Consider the following 12,059-nt stretch of genomic DNA (forward strand, 5'->3'; position numbering starts at 1 on the left):
TCACTTAGGAACTGCATGTCTGACTAGGATTGACAGGAAGTGATTCCAATAGCAGTCCCTGTGACTGTATATGGAAAAACAATAAAGACGGTATGACAATTGGCATAAACATCTGGATACTCACATTAGCATAAGGTAATAAGCAGATTGCCACAGGCATACGGAAAGCAGAGTGAAAGCCATAACACAATGTTGCTAGAGCAATCTGTCATCACTTTCTCTATTACTTTTGAAGAACAACATTAAGGAGTTGATGTTTCACTTACATATTGTACAGTGCATGTTTATTCATTATTGTTTATCTTCCATGCAAACTAATACCACTCACCAATAAGTTGACTGTGCAGCTCATGCGGTTGCCTTTGCTTTCATCAGTCACCACCGCTCTGTAATCCAATAACCGCTCTACAAGGCCTTTTATCAGAGCCACAAAGCTCTCCACTGCTTTTGAGATGTAAGGATGGGTTGCAGTATAATCCAGCAATCTGAGGGAAAATGACAACGGATGCAAAACAAGCAAATGAATGTATTGAACGGCAGAGACATTTAAACTTTACAGTACGTGAATGATGCGTCACAGATGTGTTTTCATTTTGTTTTTCAAATACATAATATGTCACTAGTCACTTCCAAACACTACTCTGGTTCTTCAGTTACGCTGGCACTTAAATAGCAATTTGTAGCAGCCTGTGTACCATAATCTGACTGCATTAAAGAAGAAATAACGGAAAAAAATAATTTGCTATTTTGCCAGGAAAAGTGAGACCTGTTTCACCTTTAACTTGAATCTTTGTGAACTCAGGTGTATTCCATTATATAGTGAATTTCCACCCCACAGATAATCAATTTTTATCATGTAAATATTGCAAATCTATTCTGTTAATAGGAATTTATGTTGTGTCCTATTTATCAAATAATATTTGCAACATATCCACAAATATTAAGTATCACCCATATTTTCAACAGCAGCCCCAATACAGGCAGATTCTTTAGAAAATGGGCAACTTAAAAAAAGACACATATTGGAGAAGAAGAGCTACAGTATATACGAGATGCAGTCAAAATCGTCAAAATCCCGAATGGGTCAAAATACCGACAAGGACAAAATCCTGACAAGGTCAAAATATCCACATTTAAAATCCTGACAAGGACAAAATACCGACATATAGAATGTACAGGTGAAACAGTCAACATGACTTTGGGTCGAAAGGTTGCGAGGTCGACATGGGTTTTTTCACTGTTTTTTGACCCGACATGTGCCGACAGGTGGTATTTCATGCCCTACCATCCACTAGGGCGTGGTGGGAGAACAAAATTGTGTGCCGAGCGTAGGGATTTTGACCTTGTTGGTATTTTTACCCATTCGGGATTTTGACCCTGTCGGAATTTCATACCGAATCCGTATATACAGCTCTCTGGTAAACTAGTAATTGCAACAGACCAGCCATCCCAGGCTTCAGGTGCTGATTCTATGAAGAATGAAAAAACAAATAAAATAAAAGTTTTTAGAAAAGAGAAAACATGCTTTTTTTCTTTTAAAAAAGCATTTTAGAATGGGTAGCATTACTGCCTCACAGCACTGAGGCCATGGGTTTGATTCCCACCATGGCCCTAACTGTGCATAGTTTGTATATTCTTCCCGTGCATGTATGGGTTTACTCTGGGCACTCCGGTTTCCTCCCACAATCCAAAAATATACTGGTATGTTAACTGGCTTCTAACAAAATTAACCCAAAAATGAATGTGTGTGCATGTTATGGGGAATATAGCATGTAAGCTCCACTGGGAGCAGGGACTGATGTGAGTGTTCAAAAAGTCTCTGTAAAGCACTGCGGAATGTGTGTGCGCTATATAGAAACTGTAAATAAATAAATACATTTTTACTCTTATTACCTCATCTACTATTGTCATCCTGAGATGGTAGAAGCACAGAACAGCTGCTGGTACAGCTAATGCCTTTGCCTTTCCTAAATAAGTAATATGGAGCATGGGGAAGCCAGTGCAGGAAAGCCCTCCATTGTGCTTGCACAAGTACATTCCATCACCTCTGTAGTAACACATTACCATCAATCACCTCTGTAGTAACATGTTCCCCTCCATCATCTCTGCAGTAAAACATTCCCCTCCATCATCTCTGTAGTAACACATTCCCCTCCATCACCTCTGTAGTAACACATTAAAATTCATCACCTCTGTAGTAACACATTACCATCCATCAGCTCTGTAGTAACACATTCCCCTCCATCATCTCTGTAGTAACACGTTCCCTTCCATCACCTCTATAGTAACACGTTCCCTTCCATCATCTCCGTACTAACACATTCTCCTCCATCACCTCTATAGTAACACGTTGCCTTCCATCACCACTTTAGTAACACATTTCCTTCCATCACCTCTGTAGTAACATGTTCTCCTCCCTTACCTCAGTAGTAACACATTCCCCTCCATCACCTCTATAGTAACATATTCCCTTCCATCACCTCTGTAGTAACACATTTCCCTCCATCACCTCTGTAGTTACACATTCCCCCATCACCTCTGTAGTTACACATTCCCCCATCACCTCTGTAGTTACACATTCACCTCCATCATCTCTGTAATTACACATTACACAATTGATGCAGAACCTAAAGTATGAATGACCTTGCAACACTGTCTGTATAGACACTCTGTAGCTTTATTTGTAAATCCACATTATTATTATATTTATTCTAAGTATAAATCTATAAAGATAACAACATTTAAACAGCTCTCTGTATAATAGAGGTTGTCATTGCTACTTTATTTCAGCACAAACAAAAATACACAATTTAAAAAATGCTGATAATACTTTAGTTTAACAAACAGTTGCCAAATAAGAGTGGTATCAACAATGTAACAATGATCTAAATGAATAAACCAGAAAGAAATACTCTAGACGTGATTCTAAGCTGTATTAGAACAGGGGAATGATGCTGGTTCCTGACTCTGTCAGGCTGTAATGGCTTTTGTGTTTCTCACTTCTCAATTACTCAATTCTCCTGCATTCAAGATAACACTATTAGAAGACAGTAGCAGTAAAAGTAAACAGCCTATTGACCTCATTTCTAAGAACAAAGGAAAGCAAACAAATGAGCACTGAGTTTTGTGGTCTATAAACATAAATAATGACTTGCTTTAATTAGCACTATAGTACTGTAACTATTATCTAAAACAAACTGGAGCTGGGATAATGACAGCTCTAAAATCTATAGGCCCCCAAACACTAGGCAATTTGCAATTTGGGCTCTTTTAGTCAATCACAAGGAAAGAGCCCAAATTGCGGGTGAATGACAGCGGGTCCAATGCGATACGCGGTCCCATGCACATCGCACTGGACCCTCCAAGTTGCCCTGGATAAAAAAGCAATCTGCAAGATTGCTTCCAGCCCTGGACAGGCTCTGCATGCTATCTATTGGCTGGCTGCTCGCAGGGTGATTGACACCCTGTAGACATTTTGGGGCGGTAACCCTGCATTTTCTGGGAGTGCCCAGCCCAGCAGCCTCCTTCTCCCCACAGCCATTGCAGTGCTGAGTAAAGGCCCCAATACACGCTGCAACAGTAGCGTGCAATGTGATGCGTTATCGGCTGGATTGCATCACAATGAATGCAATTTGTATGCGATTTGTGTGTGATGTGATGCGATCCGCGGGGAGTACAAAAAGTATGTGCAGCACATACTTTTTGTATTGTGCGATGCCCGTGGGAGCGCACATCACAACGCATCACATTGCATGCTGCCATCGCAGCGTGTATGGGGGCCCTAAGTCCTGGTGTACTCGGTGCTGCAAACAGATGGGAAATCCATTTGCTGGTGAATGATTGCAAATATATCACAAAAATGTGAAAGTAGGTCCCCAGTGCTGGACAATATGTTCAATATTCAAATAAGAGAAACCAGAAAAATGAAAGTCCACTTTATCAATCCTTTAAAGATATACGCAATCTCTTTATTAAAAAGTCAATCAAACATCGAGGTATGGAAAAAGATTTCCCATGAAAAACGTAAAAAACAGTCTAAAAAAACTTGCAACAATGTCAGTATAATTCTTTCAGGGAAATAATTGATATTACTCACCAAAACATTGGAGGTGTTTTACCTGATGTGAAAAGACTTGATATTCATTTGGCAGGGCCGCTGCTGCTATAATAGGTACTCCTGGGTGGGGGAATGATTGCAAATGCTTTGCCTGTCAAGTGCACGGCTGCAAACGAATTTGCAGTCATGCACATGGATGGGAATTCGTGTGTTCAGGGCGCCGTGGGGCAGGGACATCTTAACTGCACTGTGGGCCATAGGCAAACCAACACACTGGGGCCCCTTTTTAAGTAAAAAAATCATAAATTCCTGCGGTCTCGCCACCTGCTATCAGCCATCCAGCAATTAGCAGCTTACAGCCAGTCACTGTTTGGCTGCAGGCCGGTAGAGAATGTTTCTCAGCAGCTCAGATTTTGTGTATTTCACAACTAAAGCAGTCCATCAGCAATCTCTACTAGCCTCAAAAGAAACTCCAGAGGCACCAGCAAACCCCTCTCGAAGGCCCCTAGGATTGTGGTACCCTAGGGCAGCTGCCCAGTAATCCCATGCAGGGGCAAATGCAGGATTTTCAGAAGGGGGTTTCCAGAGGGGTGGAGCAAAGCACGGAGATGGACACTTAGGTTACCCAGTATATGTCGGGTCAGTTAAAGTATTATAGATAGACCAAATAAATACATACATATACATACATACAGATATATATATATATATATATATATACATACAGGGGCGTCAACAGCAGTGTTGACCCCTGGGCATAGCAATGTATTGGGGCCCCTACCGATCCTCCAGCGGAAGGGGTGGTGGAAGCTTTGATGTCCCGCGGATGGTAGGGGGTATTATATCAACCACTCAGCATGTAGGGCCTGGATCAGTAATTTTCACTAATTACCCCTTACTGCACAGATGGTGGGAGATAAGGTGGGAGAAGGGGGCATTGGGCTGAATGTAGGGGCCCTGATACATAACTTCTAGGGTGGTAGAGGATGTTTAATATGCAGAGGAGGGGTGTATAGTGGAGTCGGCTTATTGTTCATAATTTTCTGGTGGGAGGACAGCTTGCTTGACTGCAGATATCTCCAGTTCCCGGAAATAGATTTCTTAGATTTTAATGGAATTAAAAACTGGAGAATCCCACCTACCAAATGGTACTGGGGACTAGGGGATCAGAGTTCAGGAGGCAGAGCAATCTGCCAACAAGTATATAAAACTACATACCAGGTGTGTGGAGCTGGAGCAGTAACTAGCTGCTGGAAGGCTGATATCTCTGGTTCTGGGAACAGTAAAGACAAACTGCTAGTGTCCATCAAAGGGGGATAGTCCCAGCTTTTGGAATATAAACTCTTAAAAACTCTAAGTCAGAAAGAACCTGAAATATCTGACTGGGAAGAGCAATTAACAGGCTTGGATGGGGACCACTGCTTTGAAGTCAGATATCTCCGGTTCCCAAGGGCCGATTTTTTTAATTCTTCTACCCATGGAAAGAGGGGACCCTCAGCTTTCAGCCTAGGGCCCTTAGACTCCTGGGGGGTTCTGGCTACTCAGAAACCCCCCCTGCGTGTACTACTGCCATGCGTTAAGATGGCCCTGACGTGGGGTATGGTTTCACTGATCACTGGGTTCTCAAAACTCGCAGCCCAGTGATCAGTCAGAATCGTGCCCATAGCCCAAAGGTCATTCTATTCAATATTTTATGCATTAAACAAAGTTTCTGTACATTGAACCATCTGATATGCCCTCTGGTTATGTGTCTGGTTTAGGGAGACACTTCTGTTCCATATGTTTCATCCAAGAAACGCATTCACTATTAGACCTTTTGGTACTCTTTACCTAGCACGGCGCCCACGATTTTGATCGTGGGCATCGCAGGTAAAAAAATCACGGGCATTGAACAGTGATGGGCGCCGTGCTAGGTAAAGAGTACCGACCTTTTAGACATCACTTAAACTACAAAAACCTTTCTAGCATAGCAGATACAGATTTGCAGATAGTTTATGGAACAAGAAACTTAATTACACCAACAACAGTAGAATCTATGGTCGAGTGATGAAGAAAGTACCAAAATGTGCCAGCATAGCACTTACATGCCGCCAGTCATAACTGTAATCACCACCTGAAATCTGTGCCTAGGCCAGAACACCCACAGATGGGAGGAATACACATCTTTTTCCCATTCTGCATGTGTGCACAATTGCTCTCACACCCTTAATTTGCCTTTGTCAGAATCCCTTGTCCTACCATGCCCATCCAGGTGCAGACCGGAACAGGGGGCAAAATAATACAAAACTGCATCAGTGCATACTGTTCTGGGCATGTCCACTTTAAATTGATAGACGATGAAGATACACTATAATAACTAGTATAGTGCTCATCAGTGGTGAATTTTACCTAGTCCCCACCCCACCCCAGTAATATCCCACCAGCAGAGACTGCCTAGCAACATGGTTTAAAGTAGTATGCGGAGGCGATGGAACTAATTTCCCCCACCATACCATATTACGTGAGCCACGGGCCAGTGCCAAGGTGCAAACCCCCTCATATTACACCACATATTAGAAATCCTTATGTTATGACACACAGTAGTGCCCCTTATTAACATTACGTCATTCAGTAGTGCCCCCTGTTCCTGTTATGCTACACAGTACTATTCCTTAACCATGTATGGGATGCAGTAGTGTTGCTTATACACAATGCCCACAGTAGTAGTGCCCCTTATACATAATTAATGAATGTGTGCCAATGGAGTGAAAAATTGCAAATATTTAATTATAAAAACATAGAATATGAGATGATTAGATAAAATGAAGATACAAATTGAAAACAATAAAAATGAAAGTAGGGGTACTGAAAAAATAGTCCAGTTCATACGGTACCGTATTTAATGCAACCACTGATGGGTAAGTCCGTTCCTATATTGTCTCCTAGTAGATGACTGGGTCATATGGTAACACACCTTGATAAAGCCAATTCTTGGCGAAACGCTTTGGTGGACTAAGAGGGTGTCTTTATCCAGTTCTGGACCTTGTTATTCACCACTGTTCTGGCCCGGACCAGTCTCCTCTCCAATATTTCACTAACATCACGGATACCAATTGGGATCCCCAGCAAGGGCCCATCCAGGATCTAACCCGAACGGAGGGTATCTATTTTAAGTATGAGAGCATAACTCCACAAAAAACACCTACCGCGGGCAACTCTGGACATATTGGTTACCATATGACCCAGTCATCTACTAGGAGATAATATAGGAACGGACTTACCCATCAGTGGTTGCATTAAATACGGTATCGTATGAACTGGACTATTTTTTCAGTACCCCTCTTTCATTTTTATTGTTTTCAATTTTTATCTAATCATGTCATATTCTATGTTTTTATTATTAAATATTTTCAATTTTTCACTCCATTGGCACACATTCATTAATTACTATTTAATTGTTAGCGCGGTGTATCCCCTTGTGTTTCTTTTGTACCCAGAAGGAGGTTGACTACCTCCTATCCACACTGAAGCTTGGCGAAGCACCCCATATCCACTGCGCCCCCTATACGAGTCGGTAACCAGTTACCCACTCTCTCCGCAGCCCCTTATACATAATGCCCACAACAATAGTACCTTGTGATGACTTGACATCACATACATTGTGCCAGAAAAGGAAGCTGCTGGTACAGACTCTGTTGGAATTGCTAGTCCCCCTACCATTAGAGGTGGTGTAACTCAGTTCCATCCCATTCCCCCACTTTAACCCCTGAGAAGCAGTGACTTTCCATAGCAAGCAATCCTTACTAATCACAGTCAGATAGGCAGACCCAGGAACCTGGGACTGCCAGTCAGTCTGTAATAAAGAGAAAGAGCTTCCAAAAGGTAAGCCACTCCCTGCTCTACCGACAACCCTATCTGGCTTCAATGGACTTCAGCTAATACCAGGCTGTCTCAGAGTGATGGACCTAATGCATCCATAGATTGCGAGCAGGACCCTCCTACTGTTTTGATTATCTGTAACTACCCAGTTAGTTGTAACATTGTTTTCATTTGGAAAAAAATTATTAATAAATAAAGAAATCCTCAAAAAGAGACAAAATCTGGTTACTATGGGAAACATCAAAACATTTTATCATTAAAAGCATTACTATTTCTACCACATATCACCTTGAAGAGAAATAACAAGTTATGTCAGAAATTAATGAAATACATATCTTACATTGTTTCAAACAGTTGCATGTATTGCCAATCACCACGGCCTCCTTCTACTTCATGGTCCAACTTCAGTATTATTTCATTTTCAAACTGCACAGGAAAAACAATTATATCAATGTTATTTATGTGCACTTATCCTAATTAGCATTAAAGGCTTCGTACAATTATATCTTTCCAATGTACATTTTACCTTAAGGTTAACACCTGAGTTCTGCTTTTCTACAGTATATGTAAAATGGAACAATTTACAAAATATACAAATTCCTAAAGTTTCTGACTGCATTCGATTATCAAGAATTAAGGCCCATACACACTGGGCGACTTTGAGCTGAAAGCCGCTCAAAACAGCATGTTTTGAGAGGCTTTTAGCTCAAAGCCGTCCAGTGTGTATGGCCTGGTGATGAGCGCTGCTGCGCATTCCCGCATCATCGCCGGCAAAGCTGCTCATCTGCTGGTAATACCAGCAGATTAGCGGCTTTGAGGACGGCTTTGCAAAGCGCTGCACTATGCAAAGTCGTCCTCTCCCTGCTGGCAGGGGGAAAGCCACTCAGTGTGTATGCACTGAGCGGCTTTCCCCCCAGCGATGAAACCGATCATCGCTGTCCATACACGCTGGGCATAGTCGCCCAGTGTGTATGGACCTTTAGTAATACAAAGCATTTTTTTTAACTCACTGATGTTTATATTTTTTAAAATCTTTTCTTAGTGGCAGTGCCCAGATGTGCCAATTACAATTAAAGGCATAAAGTAATAATCCTGCAGTACACGACTGCTGAAGTGTAACTGAATACCACACATTAGTATACCTTAACATATTACTGGCTGTAAACAGGAGAGGAGCTGAACAAATGCAAAAGTATCATTCTTGGCAAACCAAAGATTATACCTACAGCAATTTCAACTAGAGCAATCCAAACAAACTAGATGTTGTTTGTGTGATTACAGAGCAGGGGTACATTTACTAAGGGTAGATTTTCAGTTCCAGTATATATTTATGTGATTTTGAGGTGATGTGGGGTGCAATTGACAATTTACTGAAGGCAAAACCAACTCAAAATCCCCAGACATTTTACTCCACGCACATAAATAAACTTCATATAGACCGTTGGTACTTCCCCATAGACAGTGGCGTAACTATGGCAGACCCCGCGGTGGCTTAGGGGAGCGGCGCCAGCGGGGTTGTGGTGGGCGCCACTGGCTGAACTGACAGGTGACCCAGGCTGCAGTGAGCGCTGAGCTGGTCCCTCCCTGTACATATCTATAGAGCGGGGACCCAGTGCAGTGCATATGGAATGCGCAGGTCCCCCCACGTGCATATGTAATGAGTGGATCCCGCTCATTGCATATGCACTGGGCGGGGACCGCTCATTAAATATGCACTGCACTGGGTCCCCTCTCATTCGATTTGCACGGAGCGGTACCAGCTCAGCTTTCACTGCTGCTTGGGCTCGCCTACCAGCTCAGCCAGCAGTGCCCATAGTCCAGCGCCTCGCCCCCCTCTTGGGGGGGGGCGCCAGAATTTTTTTGGGCGGGGGGAGAACAATTTCTAGCTACGCCACTGCCCGTAGACATCAAACAGAAAAGCTCATTTACTAACAGACGATTTGAAAATAGAACCTCAATAGATCCAAAAATTTCAAAGTGCTGCTCTTTTTTTGGGAGAGCTGTTCCGTATGATACTGATCACATATGTTAGTACATATGCAATTAATATAGATGCAGTAAGTGGTGGTATGTACCGCAACGCTTAAACAAAACTTAGTATACCCAGTCCAAATAGTGATTATCACTTTTTTAATAAGCAGGAATCCCAAGTGAACAAAAGGTTTGAAGACCACTGTTTAGATGGACAGTCGCATTTTCCAATTTGCAGTCAAACAGATCAATGAAGTACTGTCATTCGAAATGGTCAGAAAGCTGTCATTTAGTAAATGACAGCTAATTGCAATTCCATACCATATGAGTTAGGGATGTTTGTTTCTATAACCTTACACATCTATATAATCCATGTTGCTAATAGATAGAAATCTGAAATCTGCAGTAAACACATTTTATCCAAAAGGTAATTTTATGCGTTATTCTCACAGCATGAAGTGAACAGTGCTGGCTGCGTCCGTTCACTTGCTGAAGTTAATAGAGATTTTAGCATCAGTACTGTGGATGATTGATTCAATGCAGTGACATTTCAGCGACCCGTTTGATTAAAAACTGGAAAGGTGAATTGGGGCCTTTAAGTAAATACTAGGTGGGATTCATACTGGTTCAATACTGTATTTCATTTAGCAGAGATCTTCACTTTGTACTTTTCATTAGAATGCACATAATCCAAAACCCTTCCAGTGTCAACATTTGCTTTGCATACAGTGCAGAAAAGTGTGAGGGTTTGCCACAAGCACAAAATAAAAGATATTCATCAGAAGAAAATGATATGTAGGGGAATAGGATTTTGCGTATGACTGACATGTAGGGCAATTTGACCTGTCATACAAACTGATACCAAATTGAAACTATACTGATATGCTACTGTATTTCTGCATCCATCTTTATTTTTCGAGTTTTGTATACACATATCATTTGTGGAACAGATGGCATATTTGCCATGTGTCAGTGAAATATGATGAAGTAGAATGATATCATATTACTTAATATATTGTGTACTACTGACTGCAGCAGAATTGCATTTCTGCCGCTGCTAGGCTCATCTTCCCGGCGCTCTACATCCGCCTCCCCCTCTGTCTTTCTCTTCACTGGCTCCCCATTCCTTTCCGAGTTCTCTTTAAACTCCTCACCACCACCTACAAGGCTCTCTCCTCCTCCACCGCTCCTTACCTCTCTTCACTGATCTCTATCCACACTCCCTCCCGTCCTCTTCACTCCACCGCCGACCGCCGCCTGACCACTCACCTAATCACCTCCTCCCACTCCCGTGTCCAAGACTTCTCTCACGCTGCCCCCCTGCACTGGAACAACCTCCCGCCACCCATCAGGCTTTCTGATTCCCTTACCTCCTTCAAGCGCTCCCTCAAAACCCACTTCTTCCGACTAGCCTATCCCTCCTCCTCCTAACCTATTTCACTCCTCCTATCCTGCCTACCCTACCCCTCCATCTGTTCCTATCCGTTCCTACTCATCCTATTGTCTTTCGTTCGTCCACCCACCTCCTTTTAGTCTGTTAACTCTTATGAGTAGGGCCCTCCTTCCTCACGTACTCACCCTACCTCTTTACCTCACCAGTGCTCCTGCCCTGTTCTTCCCTTCCTCTACTTCATCTTCAGTCTCCTCGACAAATTCGACATCTATTTCAGAACTGATGCTGATTTTAGTTCTACCAGCTATACCCCTATTTATGCTGTCTTTTATCAACATGCCCTGTATGTTACCTTGTAATTTGTTTTTTGTTTGCTATGTACGACACTGCGGACACTTTTAAGTATTGACTTATTTTTTCTGCCATCCTCCATTTTTGAGCTGAGGTTAGGGAAATTTATTCTAAATCCAACATTCAAAAATTTTATTCATTTAGTTAATATGGTCACCAAACAATAAATGATTGTTGACCTTTTAAACTTAGCACTTGGTTGTCGGTGTCTTTATTTTTGGTCCGTGTGATTTCTTGTGTCCGTGTCAATTATTTTAGTTAAGCTAGTTTAACTTAGTTTAAAGATATGTCACAATAAGTTATGGGCGCCTTCAGGGGCGGATTTAGGGATGAGGGCGCTCCTAGGCACATCAATAATGTTCGCACCCCCACCTAATTGTATTATTTTTATTGATTACTTCTAAGCCCTCATTTGATAATAGCCAATAT

At 42.1% G+C, this 12,059-nt stretch overlaps 1 protein-coding gene across 4 annotated transcripts in view; it reads right to left on the reverse strand.

The window, feature by feature from the left end:
• DOCK2 (dedicator of cytokinesis 2) overlaps window positions 1-12,059 on the reverse strand; it is a 707,149-nt gene that overhangs the window by 140,324 nt on the left and 554,766 nt on the right. For all 4 annotated transcript variants that reach the window (XM_083181781.1, XM_083181779.1, XM_083181780.1 and 1 more), the window contains exons 34-35: window positions 8,256-8,341; window positions 329-485 (exon numbers count right to left, since the gene is read on the reverse strand). In XM_083181781.1, coding sequence (XP_083037907.1) covers window positions 329-485; window positions 8,256-8,341 — 243 coding nt within the window. The remainder of the gene's footprint in view (window positions 1-328; window positions 486-8,255; window positions 8,342-12,059) is intronic.

The sequence above is a fragment of the Crinia signifera genome, chromosome 4 (assembly GCF_055691185.1).
Source record: "Crinia signifera chromosome 4, ASM5569118v1, whole genome shotgun sequence".
Taxonomy (NCBI): Eukaryota; Metazoa; Chordata; class Amphibia; order Anura; family Myobatrachidae; genus Crinia; species Crinia signifera.